The sequence below is a fragment of the Hyperolius riggenbachi genome, chromosome 2 (assembly GCF_040937935.1).
Source record: "Hyperolius riggenbachi isolate aHypRig1 chromosome 2, aHypRig1.pri, whole genome shotgun sequence".
Taxonomy (NCBI): domain Eukaryota; kingdom Metazoa; phylum Chordata; class Amphibia; order Anura; family Hyperoliidae; genus Hyperolius; species Hyperolius riggenbachi.
The window spans coordinates 295,677,935-295,697,665 of NC_090647.1; the positions used below are offsets into that span (position 1 = coordinate 295,677,935).

General features: G+C 41.9%; 1 protein-coding gene across 1 annotated transcript in view; it reads left to right on the forward strand.

Annotated features, from left to right (window-relative positions):
• Positions 1-19,731, forward strand: part of NCMAP (non-compact myelin associated protein) — a 99,267-nt gene that overhangs the window by 66,463 nt on the left and 13,073 nt on the right. The window contains exon 2 of the mRNA XM_068268975.1: positions 19,292-19,378. Within this exon, the coding sequence (XP_068125076.1) occupies positions 19,297-19,378 (82 nt within the window). The 5' untranslated portion in view covers positions 19,292-19,296. The remainder of the gene's footprint in view (positions 1-19,291; positions 19,379-19,731) is intronic.

Below are 19,731 nucleotides of genomic sequence, written 5' to 3' on the forward strand. Positions count from 1 at the left end.
GGCACCGGCCGCGTAGTGCCAGACTTGGGCACCGCTATAGCACTGGTGCTATTGTGCGCGGCCCGCAGGTAATTCGGAGTTCTGGTGATCGTTGGACCTAAAATTACTTCTCCCTCTGAGTTGTGATGACTTGGAGGGGGAATAGTATTTTAAGCCGCCAGCAATTTGAGCAGCAGCAGGGCACTGTACATATACGTATGCCTACTTTTCATTTACCTTATATTCCCTATTTTGTTTTAATAGCCGATACTAAGGATTCCTGTGGAAGGCTATTCAAGTTTCTGGAGTTTTTCTTCTCTGTAAATATAAGCATAAAGTTCTTCACAAAAAACAAACACTATATCCAACAGTCAGATTAAAATCATTTTAAATGTTTAGCAAATGAGGGATTTTCTGAAATACATCTTTGGACTTTTATAGTACACAAGTTAATGGGTACTTGTAATAAAGTGATCCTTTCTAGATATTATTATTATACTTTATACTGTTATTCAAGCCAATCTCCAGGTACAGGTCTAAAATGCCATCTAACAGCTTAATAAAGCTTTGGCCATGTGACCTAGCACAGCTGAGATGAGGAAGTTTGTTTCAGACTCTGTGAGTGAGGCAGCTGCTTGGATTACAGGTAGTGGATTCTGTGTTTCCATGGGAAAAAGTCAAAAAATGTTTTTCAGATTGGACTTGTAGTTTTTGAGAAAATCAATTTTAAAAAATTCAAAGAAAAATGGCTTTTAAACCTGTATAAGCAGGTACAGAGGGCAGATGTGACACAGAGGGGGACACTAGAGGCCCACTGGGGCACAACTTTTCGACTTAAGAACAGATTCAAGTTAAGCACTAACCTACAGTCCCCATCGTGGTCGTTAACCGGGGACTAACAGTACAATATCCTGCTGTTCAGATTGCAAGAGGGCAGGCACAAACTGAGTTTAAAAAGATTGTAGCCCATAGCACTGACAGTCCGTGGTGTAGGAAGTGGCTATTGATACTTGTAGGGGGGCATTAATGAATTCAATAGTAAAAGCACTGGAGTATTTTGTATAGCATGTTTTACGTTCCAAGACACTGGTGTGTGCTCTTGTCTTGATTTATTGGTGAGCTAAGGGGGGGTTTCTACATAGCCTACACAGGCCTCAATTCACTAAGCTTTATCAAACACTTTATCAAACGTTTGATAATTTACCTCATGGGTAAAATCTAATTTTGAATTCACAAAGGTGTTATAGATCTATTGAACGTTTTCTCGATAAAACATTCGATAAATATATAACACCTTAGTGAATTCAAAATTAGAATTTACCCATGAGGTAAATTATCAAACGTTTGATAAAGTGTTTGATAAAGTTTAGTGAATTGAGACCATAGCCTACATAAGTGAACAGAACTTTAAAATGGAAACACAGACAGCAATAAAAACATCAGATGTTCTCTGTGTTCCTAAAAGAAAGATATCTCACATTACTTCCTTTTCTTCGTGGCTCAGTCCCTGGAACAGGAAGTGAGAGTAAATTTCGACAGATGTTCTTACCCTTCACCACTTTATCCAAAATAAAATTAAAAGTATTTGACTGGAGTTGTACTGCATTACCTAATTCATGTCTCTTATTGCCAGTCCTACTGTTGGCAGCACAGTGTTTTATTGGAACCAAAAAGTAGGGTGCGGGAGTGCCAGCAGTCACCCCTATCATTAATCCACCAGAATCCTTTTCTAGATATATGAACAATAAACTATTCTGTTTCAAGCCTCACAATTCTTTATCAAGCCATGAATTTACAACATTGCTCACCACCGTACTTCTAAGAAGAAAGTGACCCAGTCGTCTATAGGACTGAGATTAGGCAAGGAGTTTTTCCTCATTACAGGTGGGGAGGAGGGAAAGCAATCATTGTTGATTATTTTATTTATCAATAGGAGCGGGTCATACAATAAAGCTGAACTAGACAGCAAACATAATCTTTGTGTGCGTGTCTGGCACACCTACAGTACGTCCTTTGTTAGTCTGTCCGGACAGAATTCTTCCTGCTTAATGCAAGGAGATGTGCGCAGGGAAGTCGGGTAACTTTCATTGTGCGTTATCTAGCCCTGTCAGGCAAGTGATGAGTAATGGAGAGCTTATTTGACCTGCATTGTCATTCCAGTACACCATCTCCATACATGATGACTGTGGATTCATCACATGCATGTGAAAATATGAGCACAGAGTGGCCGAATGTGACATATGAACAACACAATGTACAGTGGAGGAATTTCAGATATTTCTACACTCCTGAACTACATCTATAGAAGCAGTGGCCCTCAGGGACATTTCCTCACATATCGTCTTTTTTGTTTGGTACATAAATCAGATTGGTGAGTCAGCTAAGCTGTACTACACCTGTAATACTCCATATCTGAATGCAAGCATAATAATTTGATTGTGTGTGGCATATCATTTATTCAATAAAGCGTGTGTTAATTATTATTTCTCTGTCATTGGCTCATTTTCAGCATTTCATTATGCGGTGTTGCCACTCACTCCATGGAAGTTGTCACACACAGCCTGCTTGGTTTTAGTGCTGTGTTGCTGTCTGGTAGAATTATTATTATTGTTGATTTATAAAGTGCCAACATATTCCGTGGTGCTGTACAAAGTGAAAACAAACATGTGGTACAAAATAATACAGACATTAGTGTACACCAATATACAAAACAGAGTTGGTACAAAATACAGAATTGGTAATAACAGTGACAAATGTAATATGAATAAAATCGGTAACACATTTCAAGACACAAAAGGATGAGAGAGCCCTACCCTTATGAGCTTACATTCTAAAGGTATGGGGGGGAACAAGAGGTGGGAGGCTATAAATTATTCATACCTAGAGGCAGTGGGATTTTAGGTTATCTAGTAGGAGTACAACTTGGCCAGAGGTCAAAGGGGGAATGCCCTAATGTAGAGCGCATGCTTGACTGAAAAAGTGGGTTTATTAGGGAACGTGATATCAAAGGTTGGAGAGTGATGTGTTGTGGCAGTGGATTCCAGAGGAGGAGTGAAGTATGTGCAAAATCTTGTATACATGAATGTGAGCTGTGTAGGTTAGAATTAACAGTTTGAACTGAATCCTCTGATTAATTGGTGGTCAATAAAGAGCTGGACAGAGAAAAGCAGCAGAGGAAGAGCGAGAAGAAAGTTGAATGAGACAAGCAGCAGTAGGATGTAGTTGTGTGCATTCTTCTCATGAAGAGTTTTAAAAATAAATAAATGATCCACACAGTTCCCCCTGTGAGCGCATGCATGTAACTAGTTAACTAGCAACAGCAACTTATCTAGGTGTATGACGCAACATGACATATGCCGCGGTCACCATATTATTGTGCGCTCAGATTAACAGGGCCGACATGGAGATAGCAGGTGAGGAGGACAGAACTCCTGTATACCTCTGACAGCTGTGAATCCCCGGGTCTCCAACACTGTGCCTAGGGTTGGAAGACTGCACTTGTATCTTGAGGCTCTTCAGCCCAGTCCACGTTCATCTGTGGCAGTGTGGCATCTCCTGGCTTCCTTCTCTTTCATTTTCCAGTAATTGAAGACATGAGTGGGAGACTGGGAGCTGGCGAGTGGCGCAGATTAATGCTTTGTTATTAGAGAATATGATGCCTAGTTGTTATTTGAGTGATATGCTGTTGCCTAATTTATTTGTCACTTTATTACTGACCAATGGCCATACTTTTTACTGACCATGCTCATGTCAAGTCATTGCCTTGTCACCTCCCAGAGTCCAGTTTCCCAGAGCTTGTCCAGAGTGCCAATTACTCTATGTACTGCACTGGCTAACACTACTCGCCATTAAAAATGTCTCATGAAATGTCCATATAAATGTGTGATGTTTTACAGTAAACTAACTTAGATGTACACATTACACAAGAGGAAGCAGAGCCTTGTACAATAGAGGTTATGCAATTCTCTAGTTCCTTGTTTGTGAAAATGTACATCCTGGTGGCAGGCCACATATACACTAACCTAGACGCTTGCATAACACGAGACATGCTGGCATTAATTTGATTTTTCTCTGATTGATCATTTCTTTACCTGCAATTAAATGATTACCTCTATGTATAGTCAACAAAGAGTTAATTCAAGCTTCTAGGTGATTGTACATATCATGCATAGCTGAGAGTTCCATGTGGTATGTAAACCGGTTGGGTTTACTCACAGGCTATATGGGGAAAGGTTTTTGGCCCACAGAGATAATTTCATAACTGAATGTACTGTAAGTCTTTATCTGTGGATTAACTCATTCAGTGGCTCCAAAAATGACTGTTGTACTGTTTTGCCCCAATGATTTTTATCAGGAATACCTATAAATTAATGTTGAGCTTCAAGCAGCTCTACACACACACACACACACACACACACACACACACACGAACACACACACACGAACACACACACACACACACACACATATATATATCAGTTAACTAAACTTGAGCCTTGGCTGCAATAAAGTTTTTATTTAAAGGTTATTATGCTGTTGTGTATGTTTTAGAGCAGAGAGGAAATTCTGAGTTCAGGTCCACTTTAAGTTCCCTTGCTGCGTCAACAATGACAGGTGATTTTGAACAGGCAGAACTCATTTTATTGCCCCAGTGGTCACACAGTTGTCTTTGGAGCTACCAGTTAATCAGCCAGCTGTGATGTAACCCTGAGGCATAAATCAAAGAGCTGACCACAAAGGCACTATAAACTGTTTTGAAATCTTTTGCTGCTAATATTTTTTGAAGGATCCAATAATTTAACCAGTGGACACAACCTATTGAAATCTACGCCCTGTTTCTGTCCTCTTATCTCTGTCAGGACATTGAGTTCCCTAGGCTGCTTCCGCATGCTTCCAACACAATCGTGCGCACCCAAAGGGGGAGAATGGGATGTCATTTGACAGCTGACATTTCCCCGCACAGATCAGGACCTAATGCTGATCAACTTCTGATCACGTGATCACTACGGTCACCGGCAAGCACAGAAGAATGACTCTCACCTCTCCTCATTCCCATGACAATCGTCGCTCCCCTACACTCACCACGGCATCCACCATCGCACTGCCACTAGTATCGGGTCCCGGCTTGATACAATCTACCACTTGGATCTGTGAATATTATGTTTAGCTAGGAATGAAGCACAATACTGAACGAAAGCCATGCATGGGGGCTTTAGGCAAGCGAGTGAATTAACATCTAGGTAGACAAAGTTCCTTGTAATGTATGCATATGATTAGGTACTGAAAAAACAATGACTTTGCCAGTCACATGAAAAGCATATATCATTTATATGTCTGTACTACAAACTCACCTGACAGCTTAAGCTGGTAATACATGGAGGAATCCAAACATTAAATAACAATCACGCCTTCAGCTTATTATCCCTTTTAAGCTCTAGTTCACCCACTCAGATCTGTCATCTGTCACTGTTAGTAAAGGTGAATAGGGGACTATGCCACACCCACACAATTTGATGCAGCCATTCCAGGGAAAGTTCCCTTTGGAAAAGTCATTCATGTGACCTAGCAATTCATTCAGAAAACAGGCAGCTGCCAGGAGAGTGGGTGCTACTTCCCCAGGTAGTAAGGAGCTCTCACTCCCCAACACATAGCCATCACCAAACTCCATCCACCTCCTCCCTCTGCTACTGACAGATAAAGGCCAAAGCACTCATTCATCATTTAGTGTTCTGTGATGATGCATTGCTAAACCTCATCATGGGACAGCTAGCTATTCAATGGTTTTCTTTAATGATAGAAATCTAGTGTGTGTTTCAAGCTGTAGCTTTCACACCACCTGGAAACTATTACACACTTTTGGCAATGCTGGCTATGCAGAAGGGAGTTTGCCACCTTCACTGGCCAATATGATATCCAATATGTATCATGACGTTGGACGTTTTACTTTGACCTCCCCCCCCATCATGCAAAAAAAAACATCACTGATAATGTCCAGGACACTTGTCTACTCCTCAGAGCCGGGTCATAACACAATGGGCAGGGCTGTCATATACTGCATCTGACATTTAACTCTGTAGTGTCTGACAACCAGGTTGCATGTGACGGCTCACTATTTAGCTACCAGCTGAGAATGAATGATGAAGGCTCTATGGTTAATTTGCCATACCAAAGCTAGTTACACTCTCACAAATGTGTCTGTGATATATGGACCCATACGGCACAGTTTTCTAATGTTTAAAGGTAATGTGCAAAGGTAATTTGTGCCCAAAGCTAGCTATAGGTATTAGATGGTTGTCACCCATTGGGACTGATTATAAGAAGACATTTTTGTATCCCTCTACAATAAGGCCATGAGGTGTGGAAAGTATTCTTCTCACCCCCTCTATACCTCCTGCATAGAAAAGATCATGCACAGTCAGTTGATACAATTGATGCATGCATGAAATAGAGGTGCAAGGAAAAATGGGCGCCAGGTGAAGCCGGTTTTAGTCTAAACGATAAATACCGTTGTGAATTGGGCGGCAAATGAAAACAAAGTATATTTACAATGGTAATGACGATAGTAAAACATTGGTAAATGTTACCGATATTTTTCTACAACTAAACTAAACCTACTCTCACACAGGACCTTCCTCCCTTTCATGCCTAACCCTAAAACCCCTCTTCATAACGGCTAACCCTAAAATCCTGCTTTCTGACACATAACATTAAACCCCTTCTTCCTGGTGCCTAACGTTAAAACCCCCTTCCTAACCTTATCATTTTCAAAAACAAAACATTTGTAAATACAAAAGACAAAAAAAAATCAAAAACTATAACGTTCTTATTTTCAAGAAGTTTTGAATCAGGTTGATACCATTTGTTAGCTAACTTAGAGGTAAGAGAGTAAGCTTTCAGCTAATAAGCCTTCTTCAAATTTGATGTAAGAACACACAGCTTATATACACTGGACATTCGAAGGAGAAACATTCTCTTGAAAACAGAAAATAAATTTCATTAGATGCCTTAATTAAAAAATCAGCAGTTGGCTGATGGTGTAATGGTTAAGGGCTCTGCCTCTGACACAGGAGACCTGGGTTCGAATCTCGGCTCTGCCTGTTCAGTAAGCCAGCACTAATTCAGTAGAAGACCTTTGGCAAGTCTCCCTTTCACTGCTACTGCCAATAGAGCGCGCCCTAGTGGCTGCTGCTCTGCTCTGGCGCTTTGAGTCCGCAAGGAGAAAAGCGCAATATAAATGTTATTTGTCTTGTCTTGTCTTGTCTCACAGGGATGCTAGCTAATTTAGGACAAATAGATGAGACTACTTGTTTTCTTAAACATCACATACCACAGACTCCGGGTGATGGGGAGACATTGGAAATCCAGAGTTCAAACGTAACTTAGGCAGAGTATATACACTATTTGTTATAGGCGAAAAAGAATTGTGGCATTTAAAACCCATCATACCAGCGCAAGGAGTTAGAATCCTTGTTTAAACCCTTACCTACAGTTTTAAACCAATGTATGTATTATATCTTTTGTTAGTCTTTCTTTATGCAATTTGAAGCCACCTATTAATCCAGTGATGAGAAGATCACTTAAGCTATGTTCCCATAAGCAGAAATGTATGGGCAATAGGAGAATCAGTATATTTTTAATAGTTTTTTTTGCTTTTAATAGTGAACCTGTGCTGGTTCATACGTTCACATAGAGTTTGTCCTGTTTCTCCCACATACATTCCTTTGGGGCATTTTGCACATGTGATCAGATATACCAGGAAAAAATGCCTTGAACTTTTTTTCCTGTTGTTCTAATTTTCAAAAATGAAAAATTTCAGTTTAACAGACCCAGTGCCTGCTATTTATCGGGCATCCAAATTTCTGCTTTGGGCGCCCAATAGCCGATATTTGCATTAGTGCCTATGGGGCGCCCAAAACATCCATTCAGCTGCAAGACAAATACTTCTACAGAACACTGTTTGAAAACTCTGAACTAAATATTGCCTAGCCCTGCCACTGACCAGAATGTTCACCCCACCTCTTAATCTGTCCTGACCTTTCTGCTCTCTGTAACTAACAAGGCCTACCTAATGGGAAATCAGTCATACAGGAAGACAGTTTTGCAAACTCAGCAAACCAGGTAATAACAAAGAAATAACGTAAAAAATGTTTATGTGCAATACACAAAACTTTGTGCTTTGTAAATTGATACAATCCGCATATTAATTGAAACAATTAAAGAGTAACTGTTAGCCCCCAAATTGAAATTTAAAACACTATTGCAATGTTTTATTTATTATATAAGTGAGCCAAAAAGCCAATGTACAAGTTAAAAATCAATCTAATTTTGTTACTATCTAACCTTTTCCCCCAGCTCCGGACGCAAGCCGCATATCAGATACTGTAGCATGCAGAGCATGCCTATGTCTGGCCGACCCCCCTCTCCCCCCCAGGACCAGGTGCCAATATATTCTCCCCACCGCAGCTGACCGCTCTGACACGGAGAGAGCGGCAGCACTTCCAGAGCAGCACCGCAGAGCAGCCAGCGCCGTGCATCTCTCTCACATGTGATTCTCTCACATGTGACTCGGCGGTGGCTGCTCTGCGGTGCTGCTCTGGAAGTGCTGCCGCTCTCTCCGTGTCAGAGCGGTCAGCTGCGGTGGGGAGAATATATTGGCACCTGGTCCTGGGGGGGAGAGGGGGGTCGGCCAGACATAGGCATGCTCTGCATGCTACAGTATCTGATATGCGGCTTGCGTCCGGAGCTGGGGGAAAAGGTTAGATAGTAACAAAATTAGATTGATTTTTTAACTTGTACATTGGCTTTTTGGATCACTTATATAATAAATAAAACATTGCAATAGTGTTTTAAATTTCAATTTGGGGGCTAACAGTTACTCTTTAATATGCATGAAAAAGATACAAGCCTGAACTAGGGTTTGCTACAACAAGATACCTTTTGGCCCATACTCACGGGCTACAATTGTCGCCGCAACCACGTGGCACGTGCGTGTTGCGGCGACAGGTCGCCCGTGAGTATGGGGCGCGCACCCCGAACAGTCGCTCGTCGCTGTTGTCGCCAGGCGTTTGGCGCGGTAGCCGGTGCACTGAGTTTCCGGCGGGGGGGGGGGGGGGGAGGTACGTCTGCGACAGCTTCTGTCGCATCCCTAGTCCCTCTTCCGCGGTGTGTATGCGGAGGGACCTGGCGACGAACTGTCGCCGAACTGTCGCGCACATGCTCCCGTGTGCTAGCGACAAGCTACAACAGTAGCTCGTGAGTATGGGCCATTTGGCAGAAGACAGAACGGGCTGCCCAGGAGGAAATCATGCACTCTGTCTAGGCTATAGTTACAAAATAGTCACCCAGAATGATCATGAATGATTGTTTCAGGTGACAGGCTTTTTGCCTTTATACATGGCTCAATGGTAACTTTTCAGCCAAACTACCATTATCCCTAATGTAACCAAATAGTGCTACAGAACACTACCTGACAACCCTGAAGTAAATATTGCCTAGCCTTGCCACTGACCAAATTGTCCACCCTTACCTCTTAATCTGTCCTGACCTTTCTGCCCTCTGTGACTAACAAGGCCTACCTAATAGCAAATCAGTCATTTAGGCCCAGAAACAAGAATGTGAATTCCCTACATGAAATACTTTGATGGTCTGCTGTTCCTAGGCATTTTTCTTCATCAAAACAAAGGTTTGCATTACATAGAGTATGACTATTATGCACTACAGATATAATTCTTATATTAGTGCCCAGTTTTTTGGTGGCGTAATCTTTCCTTCGTGATATGCGGAAAAAAAAGTATAACACAGGGAAATGGGAGCCCAATCTGGTGTAGTATTTCAGTAAGTTAGTATAAGTAATCAAAGAAATGGGTACTCACACTCTTCTAGTTACTTACAGAGAGTCTGAAGTGTCCCGATTTACCCCTTTTTATATCAGAGTTCAATAGACAGTTCTATTGAAGGTAAGCTTTAAGTTACCTTCCTTTAAAGCAGTTTTTAGTTTAGTAGACTCTTATTGGGAGCCTCCAGTCACTAGCTACAAATCTTTCCGTTGTGTCATCTCTAAAAACGACTAACCAATCAGCTTCTGCTTTCTGGGGGTTAAAGGTCATTCCCCATTACCATCAATGTCTCCTGTGGCTGCTCAGCTAATCATATAACTTTCCTCAGGCCAGCAACAGCTTACAAATTCCTCACTGCAAAGTTTCTCAGATATGTTTTCAGTCTACAAAGCCTCCAAGAGATTTTGAATACTGGATAGAAGAAGGCATTACACACACTGGTTTTCTGTTTCTCCACTTAGAGGTGGAAGCATAACTAAAACGAGGGTGGTATCTACGGTATATTGTCTCGCTCTGGCCTGCACAAGTGCCACGTTGCCGCTTGCCTGATAGGCCCACTTTACAGGTATTCATACAGATTAACATGTCTTTTCCCTAGCACACATAGGAAATGAATATAAACAGTAAAAATAATTCACCTGTGTATATTGACAGGAAAAGTATTAATCTGAAATTTAATGGTGTAATTCAGGAAATTGGGGATTATTTATTAGACGTAGGAAAAAAAAAACCTCCTCAAATCTTGTTTGCATAAGAGGGACTCGGATATGAAGTGTTTTATAGCTCCTGCTTCTTTACCAGTGTACGGTTTAATACAGAGCCTCATTGTATGTTATTGAGCAAATATAATGAGCTATTCATGGGAGTCAGCAATGCATTATGGACCTGCAAGTAGCACAGCAGTCAGTTGTTTCAAGTGCACTTTCCTTGTGAAAACTCCAGCTCATTACATCTCTCCCTGAAGGGCTTGCGGTGCTTTGTGAAGCTACTACTGGGATGGGGCTGATCAAAACAAAACCTAAAACAATTAAAGCTAGCTAATCTCACTTTGTGTATAAACAAAGCACTGTTCCACCAACTTACAACAATACTGCAATAAAGGAGCATCTAGAAAACACTACTGAATCTGAATTCCTGTTCATAAAATGGATGCCTTTAAAGGAAAACTGTAACGAGAGGGATATGGAGGCTGCCATATTTATTTCCTAGTAAGCAATACCAGTTGCCTGGCAGTCCTGCTGATCCTCTGGTACTAATACTTTTAGCCATAGACCATTAATAAGCATATGCAGATCAGATGTTTCTGACATTATTGTCAGATCTGACAAGATTAGCTGCATGCTTGTTTCTGGTGTGATTCAAGGCCCATACACACGTCCAACTTCACAACATGACCAACCGTACAAGTTGTTTACATGACAAGTACGTACACACACGCCAACCATCGAAACAACCAACTCACTTAAATACCTTGCAGGCAAACTAAACAACAAACTGCACAACATGCCTGCATTCAAACAGAAAGTTGTTCAAAAGACTTGTACACACTTTCCAACCTGCATTATAGTTGCTCAGATTGATGGTCAGACACTACTGCAGCCAAAGAGATCAGCAGGGCTACTAGGCAACTGGTATTGCTTATCACTCTCACTTTAGTTGTCCTTTAATTCTACTAGTGGCATCTACTTTTTCTGCTCTAGAGTACATATTTACTAGTATTTAAAAAATAAATAAATAAGGCTGTGCTTGTTTGTATATAGTTGCATGCAAAAGCAAATTATTGTAGGGACAGATGTTTTACAATCTCAGTCTTAATGCAATCCATGTTAAAAATGCATGTTGATAAATGCTTTGACACATATTAATAATAACAGGGACTCACCAGTAATCTATTCTCTATGTTTGTGGTCTGTGGGTTTTTAATTCATGTGGTGCTAATGGTTTTTGGCAGTGTCACATTTTGGCATAGGGACACATAAGGTGTTCATTTAAGGTTAGCGATTCAGCGAAGGCTTAAAGATGTAATTTTTTCACGGAGTACGAAGCAAAATGCAAATGCATCGCCAGAACCAAGCATAAGAACATAATGGATAGAATTCATGTTTGCTATCTATGGGTATTGTGCATGTTCAGAGCAAGTGCTGGGTGCCATGGAGTATGCAAGAATGGCCGTTTACTCTCCAAAATCATTGTTTTGATGGAAGTTATGTTTCTCACCTTTTGCATAACATTTATTTAGTGGCACAGGTTCTACTCTTACAAAAATGACTGTGGACTGTGACTGTGAAAAGCATCCTTTATAGTAATCCCCATGTCCCTGCATTCTTCTGTCCCTGTGTCTGTGCTAAAAATCGTTCTGCGCATGTGCGTGCAGTTCAGCCGGGTTTAACAGTTCTGTGTATGTCCCTGTGGCTGATAGGGCAACAGGGACACAGTGCGCAGAGCTGGCGAGATGACGCGGCGGCTCTCGCTTTATGTACAAAAAAAAAAAAGAAGGATTTGTGCACCTGTGGTTGTTAGGGTCTCAGAGACAGATTAGAGACCAGGGGACAGTAAAAAGGAGGTCGATGATGCGGCGGCTATGAGAAAAAAAAAGGATGCATTGTGGGGTGAAAAATGCAACTTTAAAAATACAACTGAGGAAACATTCTTTTGCCAAACCCTTTAACTGCTTGCACACAGTTAGGCCCGGTTCACATTAGCGTTCGCTGTCCGGATTCGCCTGATCGGATCCGGACCGTATACTGTACAAACGGAACGTACGCTCCGCATAGCAATGTAAAGTCTATGCGGACGGTCATACGCGTCCGTTCCGTACAGAACAGAGCCGGATCGGATCCGGACTCCGGACACTATTCCAACATGCGCTATTTTTCGGGTCCGGTCATCCGGCCCACGCACCCGGGCCGGATCCTGACCCGAACATGCGGCCATGCTGTGCAATGAGAAACGGATGTTTCTCATCACACTGGCAATAGGACCGGATGCTTCCAGCACCGGTCCTATGCCACTTGGGGGGCCCAGACTACTCGCCGGTTTCCCCCATGCTTGCGGTGCCTTTCTGGCACTGCAATGTATCTAGTTCCGGCTACTTTATTGTAGCCGGAACTGATACATTCCGGATCCGCAACTGGTGGCAACTTGTGGCCACCGCAGAGACCCGTACGGTCTCTTTGCGGCCCCCGGACCCGCAGACACTTGCGGACTCGAACCGCAAGTGTGAACGGGGCCTTAAAGGAATCCTCTATAATTAAACCCGTGTCCCTATGTCCTCCTCTGTCCCTGTGTCCATGCGTTTTGGCCAGCGTGCACACGCGGCATGCTGGCGGACATTGGGCAGTACAGGAGGACAGAAGCAGGGGGTGGACATGTGCACACGTTGCGTGGGCGTGTGCCGGTACACGTCGCAGCCATGTACGCTGATCTGCGGCAGATGTGGCGGTGGCAACAGGGTTGTGAGGGGTGTAGCGGCAGAGGCCTAGCGCCCGTTATTGTAACGGGTCTAAGGTCTAGTTGTAAATAAATTGTTCTTACTGTTCATAGCAACCTGACGGCTTGTCATTCGTAAAGAGGGTTTAAGGATTGTGGACAGAAAGACCACAAAGTTGAGAATAAAAGAAAATATAGATACTAGCTACAATATGGCAGGCTATTTGGGTAGAGTGATTATGAAGGCAGGAAGAGCTGAAAAAGATAGTTAAAGTGAACCTGAACTCTTGCACAGGACAGAAGGAAAACCTAGAGAAATGCACCCTGTATGTATTTAGAGAGTTTAGCCTGTCCAATTCCCCCTCATCTGTGACTAATCACAACTGTAATCGCACCACTGTGTCAACTCCGGAATCTCAGCAGTCCTGGCAGAGCAGCTAATTTGCAAACACAGGATGTTACCCCTATGTCTGTTTCCATGAAAGCAGGAAGTAGACACACTGCAGATTTATTGCAGGATTTGTATCCTATTAGAGGTTATTATGCTGTTGCATGTCTTTTAGAGCAGAGAGGAAGTTCTGAGTTCAGGTGTGCTGTAAGAAAGAATAATGAAATAAGGAAGAAAGAAGAAAATCACTGGGATTTCTATGGTTATTCTAATGATTTGTCTTAAAAACGATGCTTTCTAACTAGGAATGGTTATCTGGAGGTTTTAATGTAAGCTTTAATGTGAACCCAGGGTATGAATGAGTTTGTTTTAGTTAATGAAGAGGAAACAATTCTCATAACATATTTGTAAGCATCATCCAGATGCTGAAATTAGGGTTAGTCCATCCAATGCTCCCTTCTGGTGGTCTTCAACTTTAATTGTGGCCATACATCTATTGATTTTGTGGCCTGATCGACCATATGATTCGATAATTTTATCAAGCATGCCTGATCGATGATTTGAGTGATTTTGGACCGAAATTGGGTGAATATATTGATTGAGCATTCTGTGAAATCTTAGACCGATGTGGTCGATTGGTGTACGATATCATGGTGGCTGATGAACGTGATGGAACTCTTAACCACTAAACTCCTAAATGGTAATGTGATCTCAGATTGACTTTTTTAAAACGAAAATCGCTTTAATTGCTGTCAATTAAAGACCTTTTTCAACTTTTATTTAATAGTTCTGCTAGAATATGACCCCGACATTGGTAGCAGGGTACCGATGCTTGTTGCAAATATCACTTGGCACTGGCGATTATAATATTAGTGAAATCTGTATAAAAAAAGATGTGATTAACGTATAATGAAAGCTACAAATGACCTGCAAAAATGTACATGCTTGAAAATACTATTGTTTACTTTCCTGGGAAAAAGTTTTAAGATGAAAAATGTGATATGGCTGCAAATGCAGCATTATTACAAGAATGTAATGTAGGTGGCCCTCTAGTGGTAAGAGACACCAATGCAGGTCTGAAAATGACTAGTAACCCTCTTGGGTTTATGTATAGAGAACAGACAGTTTGCTGGCATCTGATGATTGAGGAACTAGCAGCAAACTGAAAACAAATGAATCACTATCAAACAAAACCTCAAATGAACATGGCAATTTGATAAAAAAAAATCACCAAGACATTTCCCTCCATTCTGACAGCTTCTCTTTCAACACTAGATCAAAATACATATTAAATCAAATAGAAGTAACTATATTTGAAATGTACAGTTTTTAGGGTATTTGATAAAATAAACTAGAAAATTAGTATTCAGACTGCCGTGTATGGCCAGTACTATGAAGTTACACACAACTAGTATTAACAGTTGCTTATCACAATCATTCCTGATCATTTTGGGTGACAGTTTTAGGTGGACCACCAGTGCTCTTCTCTGGACACATCTTGCTGCATAGACTACTCTACAGGAAATGATTTTCACTGCTAATGGAGAGACCTGTGATGTCTGGGGACACCTGTACATATGATAAACTTTCACCTGAAATGATCATGGCTGCAGTTTTAGACAACACATTTATAAGATGTATATGCAGCTTGAGTGTCAGAATTGCAGGGACTTTTCTAACAAAAGTGCACAACAGCCACTGATTTATAAATATGATTATCTGACACAGTAATGAGTCTGAATTCACACATTCAGCTTTGCTAATGTCTGCTATGCATAAGTGGGAGTAACTAATGAATCATTTACCTGATCCACTAATTACCTGCATAGTGTATACCTACAGCATAACTTTCACATCTCCATTGTTCACCAGTATAGTTTAGCTTATAGCCAATTGGGCACATTGGCCCATATGCAATTCACTTTTTCTCCTGAGTTTTCTCCTACTTGATATTTTCACACCTTGTCAGTAATATAGTATTTTTTCCTCAATTTTTGGGTACTTTTTCAATTGGAAATTGCCTAAAAGTAATTTTAAAGAGAATATGAAAATGATATCCTAGGATGTGGCTCTTTAGCCACTTTAATGTCTCCATCTGCAGCTTGCTCACCCCAATCTCTTCCCATCTGCGGCGACTTGCTCAAGCATGCTGTGTGCTCTGTCAGCTGAGACAGAGTCACAGATTTCCTGGTAACGTTGCGCAACATCTCCATGGCAACTGTCGTCACATACCAGTGGAGACGCAGTTGCCAGGTGGGGCACAGTGCATGCCAGTAGCAGGAGTGAGAGCACGGCCATTGAGAGACAGGCGCCACCGAGCCTGCAACTCCATTTTGAGCCTGAGTGAGTTGCCCAGTGGTGTCAGTTTTGGGTGAGCAGGGAGAGGGAAATCGAAGCAGGGAGAGGGGAATCGAGGTCACATGGGGGGAGGGGGGGATCGAGAGCCACTTGTCATGCTGTGGGGTGGGAAATCAAGGCCACAAGTCACTTTGTGTGGGGGGGGGGGCCTGGGGACTGAGGGGGATCGAGTCCACATGTCACGTTGTGGGGGGGGGGGGGGGGGGAGGGGGAACCCTCTCGGTTCCTGTGTCCCTACCGGTTCAACTCCGACCAGTCATGAATGCTTGTAGGTTCCCCTGGAACTAAGAATGTTTGTGTTAGGAAATAGCAGCCAATGATCATGTGGTATACTGGCTTAGATAATCACACAATTACATTGTTGGTAAAGGTGAAAATAATTGTATTTGTTTGGAGAATTGATTGTACACAAATACACTTAAAAGTGAATCTGAACTCATTAAAATAGTTACTTTAAGTGGCTGTCTGAATCAGATCCAACATTAGGCCAGGATCCCACTAGGAGCGATTTTCTGAGCGCTTTGTGATTTGAAAAGCTCTTGCTAAATGTAATGCTATGGGTGTGATCCCACTTAAAGGGACTCCGAGCAGTGCAAAAACTATGGAAAGATGCATATCATTTTAAAGCTCTCTTTCTCCTCTTTCCAATGATATATAAATCGCCTACGCCTTTTAGTTTTCGCTATTTTCGCGATTGAAATTGCCGCGGCCGCAATTTTGATCGGGAAAATAGAGAAAACTAAAAGGCATAGGGCGACGATTCAGGGGTCGTCAGAAAGAGGAGAAAGAGAGCTTTAAAATGATATCCATCTTTCCATAGTTACAATTTATTACACAGGACGACTTTTTCTCAAAGTCAGCAGCTCCATTCAGCAGAAAAAGTCGGCCTGTGTAATACATTGTAACTATGGAAAGATGGATATCATTTTAAAGCTCTCTTTTTCCTCTTTCTGACGACCCCTAAATCGTTGCCCTATGCCTTTTAGTTTTCTCTATTTTCGCAATCGAAATCGCGGCCGCTGCAATTTCAATCGCGCAAAATAGCGAAAACTAAAAGGCGTAGGGCGGCGATTTATATATCATTGGAAAGAGGAGAAAGAGAGCTTTAAAATGATATGCATCTTTCCATAGTTTCTGCACTGCTCGGAGTCCCTTTAAGCGATGTGATTTTATAATCCCCCATAGCATTGCATTAGCAAGAGCTTTTTCAAATCACTAGCGCTTAGAAAAGGCTGCTAGTAGGTTTGAGCCCTAACACACATACACCCTCTGCATTCCTTTTCTAAAATGAGCACCTAGGATTAATGCAGAGGTCAGCAATAGAGGAGGAAAGATAGCTCTCCGAAATGTCATACTAGGAAGTCTTGTAATCTTTGGGAGCCGACCAAAGCTGTAATGCATGAAAACTTGATGCAGCTTATTTTGCCTTTCACTTTGAAACAGCTGAACAATTTTACACTAGGGGGCAGATCTATGTGACCTTACAATCCAGAGTATAGTGGGGTGGAAACACTAGGTATCTGGAGGACTAGATGATGAGTCAGTGAGCCTCAATAACTATGAAAAATTATAAGCTTTGTCTGAAGAGATGCATTTTAAGGACAAGCTGTGGAGAAGAGTTCCAGAGGAGAGGTGACGCTAGTGAGAAGTCTATATTCAGCAATGATTAGCATTTGCCTGTTATGATGTCCCTTGTAGGTCCTGACAACTGCACCACCTCCTGGTCGTGTCAATCCCCTCATGCTTTTGGTTGCCAGGCCTGAACATGGGCATAAAATATATACTTTTCCTGAAGCCAGAGGTTTCAGTATTAGTATATGCTAAGGTACATACATAAGGTAAGGTAATACATCAAGAGATTTGTGGTAGTTAGCGATTAATTAATTCCTGATATTGATTGATTACCTGTTTTTTTCACACTGCACCAGCAAGTTGTAGTAAAGAATCTTGCAGAAGTATGATCCAATATTGCTCTCAGCTTTTCACAGTCCAAACGGTACAAAGTTATGCGGGCATTAATCGCTTAATGCTTCCACCTGCTGGTCTCCTAGCACTCCTACCAGCATCCATCATAAAATAACCATCAGGGATGCAATCATTCTTAAAGGATTTTCAATAGATGTGATGCTTTTACTGAAGCTAAGCAAGTATTTGATCTGTTAAAATACTGTATAATGCTTGGGTACCTTTATGCTCGGTTCCCATTTGCTGTCAGAACCACATGCGGGCAGCACAAAAAAAAAAAAACACAAAAGAGAACACTCTTAGCACTTTGGAGTATATCCAACTCCTGTCTTCCATGTGTGGCCAGCGGGAGCAGGTAGTGTAGTGTCCACTCCAATGGTCCACTGTGGTCTGGCTGTAGCTTGGGGCAGATGCATTCCTCCATGGGCTATATAGAAAATGCATTCGCCTGTCTGGGATTAACCCAGATGGAACAAAAGAGTGGCGTACTTACCGCAATTGATCAAACAGATTTGTTGCAGACTGACAAGTGTGAACAGCTCCTATTTATAAAATAGGAGCCAATCACTGTCTGTTTTGCAATGATTGGAGAACAGACAAAAAATGTCAGTTCTCAGCTTAAAGGGAACCTTAATGGAGGGAAGTAAAAAAATATTTACGCTTACCTGGGGCTTCTACTGGCCCCCTGCAGACGTTCTGTGCCCACGTCAGGACAAACCGATCCTCCCGTCCCCCGCAGCTAGCTAGTTTCGTTTCAGCCCAGTCGTTGGCCAGTGCGCCTTTGTGGCCCTGGCCATGCACGTCCTTGATCATGCTCCCATCCTCGTCCCAAAATCTAGTACTACGCATTCCCAGGACAGTGATGGGAGCGTGAATGAGGATGCGCGGCGGCCCGCCGACTGGCCAGTCGCCTGAAATGAAACCAGCTCACTGCGGGGGACTGGAGGATTGGTTTGTCCTGGCGCAGGCACAGGGCATCTGCAGGGGGCTGGTTGGAGCCCCAGGTAAGTGTAACTCACCCCCCCCCCCCCCCCCAGTTAAGGTTCCCTTTAAGTGGGTACACAGCCTTAGTCAGGATCTGCAATAGTGACATGCAGCACAGAAAATTAAATACCATGCATAGCTGGTACCTTTTGGTACTGAATGTGTAAAATGTGACAAGGTGACATAATTCTATTAACTGTGATTATTTTTCAGATAATCTAATGACAAATACGATAGCAAACAATTATCACTATAATTTTTATCTAATGAGGAAGACGTGAGTCGTTTTGCATTGTGTAAAACAAATACTTATACTAATAATTTCAATGTTATCACTACTTTCTTTATACAGTTGTCATGGCAACGACACCTCAATTACTGAACACAACGCTATCTAGTAATGTAACGACAAAGTCACAAGAACAAATCCTTTATCAGAGTAAGTATGATTATAATTATTCGCTTTGCTTTTAGCATGATCTCAATTTTCTTATCAGCCTTTCAGTGGCTTGCCTTGCAATGGAAAGGGTAAGGTAAACCTTCTCACACTGATTAATGTACAATTCATACAACTAAAAGCAGAACAGGAAGCAAAGAGTTATATAAACAGTGGGTTTATTGTACGTAGGAGCTATTTTACCTGCCAAAGGAGTTGCCATTTTTAATTTTAAAGATTTTTAAAGATTAATTTAACAGTTTTAAAAACAGCTATACACAAAGTAGATTACATACAGTATACAGGAAAAAGTACTTTACTGTGGGAGATGAAATGTGAACATCAACTTCTAAGGA